The sequence below is a fragment of the Cavia porcellus genome, unplaced genomic scaffold (assembly GCF_034190915.1).
Source record: "Cavia porcellus strain 051 isolate PalLab524CR breed Dunkin Hartley unplaced genomic scaffold, mCavPor4.1 scaffold_8, whole genome shotgun sequence".
Taxonomy (NCBI): Eukaryota; Metazoa; Chordata; class Mammalia; order Rodentia; family Caviidae; genus Cavia; species Cavia porcellus.
Window position 1 is genome coordinate 48,547,533 of NW_026947491.1, and position 4,205 is coordinate 48,551,737.

At 42.4% G+C, this 4,205-nt stretch overlaps 1 protein-coding gene across 1 annotated transcript; it reads left to right on the plus strand.

Annotated features, from left to right (window-relative positions):
* The first annotated feature begins 930 nt into the window (after nucleotides 1-930).
* On the plus strand, nucleotides 931-1,866 carry LOC100724685 (olfactory receptor 10P22-like). Its single transcript, XM_003475980.1, has one exon. The coding sequence runs from the start codon at nucleotides 931-933 to the stop codon at nucleotides 1,864-1,866; it is 936 nt and encodes a 311-aa protein (XP_003476028.1).
* The last annotated feature ends 2,339 nt before the right edge of the window (nucleotides 1,867-4,205 follow it).

Consider the following 4,205-nt stretch of genomic DNA (forward strand, 5'->3'; position numbering starts at 1 on the left):
TGTCGCTATTCCACAATTCTTTTTTGGGGATTAGCACTGTTTTATAAAAAGATTTTAAAAAGTTCTTATGAGGTGTTGACAAGAACACTAGAAATTAATTTTGGAAAATTGGAAAATTGGGTTGGGCAGAACAGGAGGCAGACCTTGGGGCTCTGGCCAGGGAGTAAGAACACTGATTTTTCAGGCCCAGCTGCATTCAGGCCCAGCTGAGGAGCCATGAATACTCCTGACCCAGGTTTTTCAGCATGCATTTAAGCACTGTGATGTGGCAGAAGGAAGCCATGTCCTCTTTCATTTTCCTCCAACTGATTTTCCTTCCTGAAATCTGCTCTGGGAATCAGGCTCTTGGGGAGACTGAGCTGATGTGATGCTCTGCTGGGGAGGGGCATTGCGAAAGCCCTGGGGATCTCTCTGTAAATAAAAGCGTCACAGGTTCTTTTGCCTTTGTTTTTGACCCTGAGTTTTGTGTCTTTTTTGCTGTTGATTTCTGTCTGTCTTTCTCTGCCTTAAAGCAGATTAATTTTTTTCTCCTGAGTCCTCCTGCCAGTTTTATTTTACTTTCTGGCCCCCATTTTTTTTTTTGCCCGTATTCTAATGCCATCTTTTAAGGAGAGCTGTGTTTTCTGTCTCAGCTCTTTACATTTAGAACCCAGTCTCTGGGTGAGTGGAACAATCATCCTGGTGTTCATCAAGTCATCAACCTCCAGGAAGACTGCTGTTTTTCCTCATGTTTTGTTTATTTTTCTTCTACTTCAAGACATTTTTCTTGAAAGAAGTCACTAGGAGGCCAGCTGCTCATCCATTCTAGTCCAGAGAAGTGTAATGTTCTTTCCCACACTTTTCTTGCCACAACATTTGTCTTTGCCTGGTTGCCTCCTGGTACTGCGTGGGATCTCCTCTAGCTTCTTATTGCAGTTTGGCTTTGGGGACATGGTTGGGAACAATGGCACAGCAGTGACTAAATTTATTCTGTTGGGGTTCTCAGGTTTTGACTCCCTCCAAGGACCTCTGTTTTGGAGTGTACTCTGCATCTACTTGGTCACCTTGCTGGGAAACTCCCTGATCATCGTCCTCACCCTGGCTGACCCTGCTCTCCACTCCCCCATGTATTTCTTCCTTTGGCACTTCTCCCTGGTGGAGATCCTCTACACCACCACCATCGTGCCCAGGATGCTGGTTGATCTGTCCACTCACCTCACCATTCCACTTGTCAGCTGCTTCATCCAGTTATATTTCTTTTCCTTGTTTGGGGTCACTGAGTGCTGCTTGCTCACTGCTATGGCCTATGACCGCTATGCTGCCATCTGCCGGCCACTGCATTATACTACCCTGATGAGCCAGGTAGCTTGTAACAGCATGGTGGGGGCCTCTTACCTCATGGGCATCATCACTGGCACCATTCACTCTGTTTGCATTTTTACTTTGCCCTTCCATGGTTCCAACATCATCCACCACTACATGTGTGACGTCATGCCTGTGCTGAGACTGGCTACTGCAAGCACCTTCAGGGGTGAAGTTGGGAAGCTCATTATCACTATATTCTTCATTGTGACTCCCTTCTTGCTGATCATGACCTCCTATGCCTGTATTCTTGCCGCAATCCTTGGGGTTGCAACAGCTCAGGGACGTCGAAAAGTCTTCTCTACCTGCTCCTCTCATCTGTTTGTTGTCATTCTCTTTTTTGGATCTGCGACTGTTGCTTATCTGAGGCCTGAGTCAAGTTCCTCTCTGGACACAGACCAGATCTATGCCTTTTTCTACACAGTTGTCACTCCTATGTTCAATCCTTTTGTCTACACCCTGAGGAATAAGGAAGTCACAGGGGCCATGAGACGGCTCATGCATGGGTTCCTCTGGAGCCCTTGACCTGTCTTTTCCTTCCCAAGTTCTTGGAGCTAAGAACCTGACCCCTGGCCACTTTCAAGGAGGAGGGAGAAGCTTGGATCTGCAGTCCACAGGGTCGCCTGTTGCGTGTTAATGTGAGTGTTGGGCTCCTGCTTCACCCAGAATGAGGCCGCATGGCATACCCACACTACCTAGGCCTTGAGATTTGGGCCTTCTTTCATGTCCTTGACCTTGCTTGATTGCAAAGCTGAGTAAACTCACACTTGAAGGGAAGAGGAGGGAAGGCAATTGTGACTGTTGTGTGTGATGACCTAGAAATTCCTTGTCTTCCCTGAGACTGTGTGAGACGTCATGCCTGTGTTGTACCTTCCTAGGGTTTTAATTCTTGAGATATCCCTCTTTATCCTTTACTCAGAGACACTTGTTTGCAAGCTTTGTGTGTGTGTGTGTGTGTGTGTGTGTGTGTGTGTGTGTGACATCAATCATCCCTGCAGCAAGAAAAGCTTTACTTCAGGTGTGATGTCCAGCCTTGGGCTCCTGTGTGATGGGGAAGTAACAGGGACCCCTTTGCTTGCTTTGTCTTTGTGAGTTCAAACACTAAATCTTGTTAGTGCTGTTTTCTGTGGGGCAACATCTGTCCAGTTATTTGGCTCCTAACTGCTGCTCTTTCTCTGGGAATCCCTGAGATGTCTCTACTAAACTTCTATCCCCTTGATAGATTTGCTTTTTTTCCCCTTCTGATCCTGTGGTAAAAATTCACATCCCACTTTCCTTCCTGAGTGGCATCAGAAGAACTGAACTTGTTCTTTGACTCCTGAAATGTCACTTTTGTTTCTTGCAACAAGCTGTGTGCTTTCTCCCTTTGGAATCTACTTCAATTTGCTGGCCAGAGGATCCAGCACCCTTTCAATGTTCTTGGGAAGCCAAGTCTTTCTTGTAGCTTCCTTTCAGCGATAAGCTGCAGGAGAGAGCAGTACAAGCAGGGAAATCACTCCAATGACAGGATAATGAGAACTTCTGAATAGTATTGATTTTCTTTCCAATTCAGAACAGTTACACTATTAATTTTGGAGAATTTTCCATTCAAAAGAAAATAACTAATAACATTTTGGTATTAATAATGTTTTTGGAAAATTACTGAAGAATTTTTTCTCTCTGTGTGCACACATGTGCATATTTATAAAAACTAGGACTGAGATTATATTTTCTAAGTTGTTTTGTAATAGTTATTTTCCACTTTATTAAATTATATTAAATACACTTTTAAGGACATTTCTAAATGTGATTTTAATACTATTTTTAATCCTACTATATTAATGTATTATAGTTTTTATTAATGTCATCACTGGAATGAAATTTCTTGGCTATAAATGTTGCTGAAACATTTTGTTACATCTATGTCTTTGTATCCTTATTTTATGCATTTTTAAACCCAAAGTTATATAGCTGGAATTTCTGAGCCAAAGTTTTTGAAAGAGTTCGGCTAAGAGTCAGAAATGAGTTGGTATTATACAATCCCGGTAAGGGAAGGATGGGGAAAGTCTAGATAGATATTTAATATTCTTGTGATTCAGAAGGATGTGATGGCACGGTTGTGAAGTTTCCCATCCAGTTTATGGACAGCAGAGTGATATTTTTGAATTGGAATGTATGAAAAGTCATCAATGTTAGATCCAAAAAAAGCACTTTCTGATAGAGTTTGCATCTGGAGAAGACAAAAAGAGAGACACTGCATTTCTGCTCCTTTATTGTGATCTGAGTGTGGGTCAAAATGAAGACGATTGGATGGAGCTGAGCTGACTTCATGCTTCTTTTGCTGACATAGTTAAGTAAATCAGACAAACAAATAAAACCACACACACACAAAACAAGCAATGTTTTAGTACAAGAATGATCCTTGAGGCCAGTCATAGTGGTCCATGTCCATAATCCCAGCACTTGGGAAACTGAGGCAGGAGAATCACCACAAGTTCAAGGCCAGCCTAGACTATACAATGAGTCCAACTGCAAACTGAACTACATAGTAAGATTCTCTCAAAAAAAAAAAAGTCCGTGAAATGTAAAGCTAGAGAAATGCAGAAATCCAGACTGTATTGTTTTATTTTTCTGGGTAGATAAATATTTAGGACGTACTTATCTCCCCAAATGGAACCAAATTTAATCAGGTGCCCTATATTTCTATTTGTGAACATGGCAACTCTAGTCAAAGGCGCATTTTGAGAAATGCAGTTAGAGGCCAGAGTCAGAATAAAAATTCTGATCATCTCTTTTTTGGAGGAAGGGAATTCCTGTGACTTTCATAGTTTCCTCTGATGTGAGTCCTTTGTAAGGCAAAGCCCCATTCTTAGAATCTGTGTGAA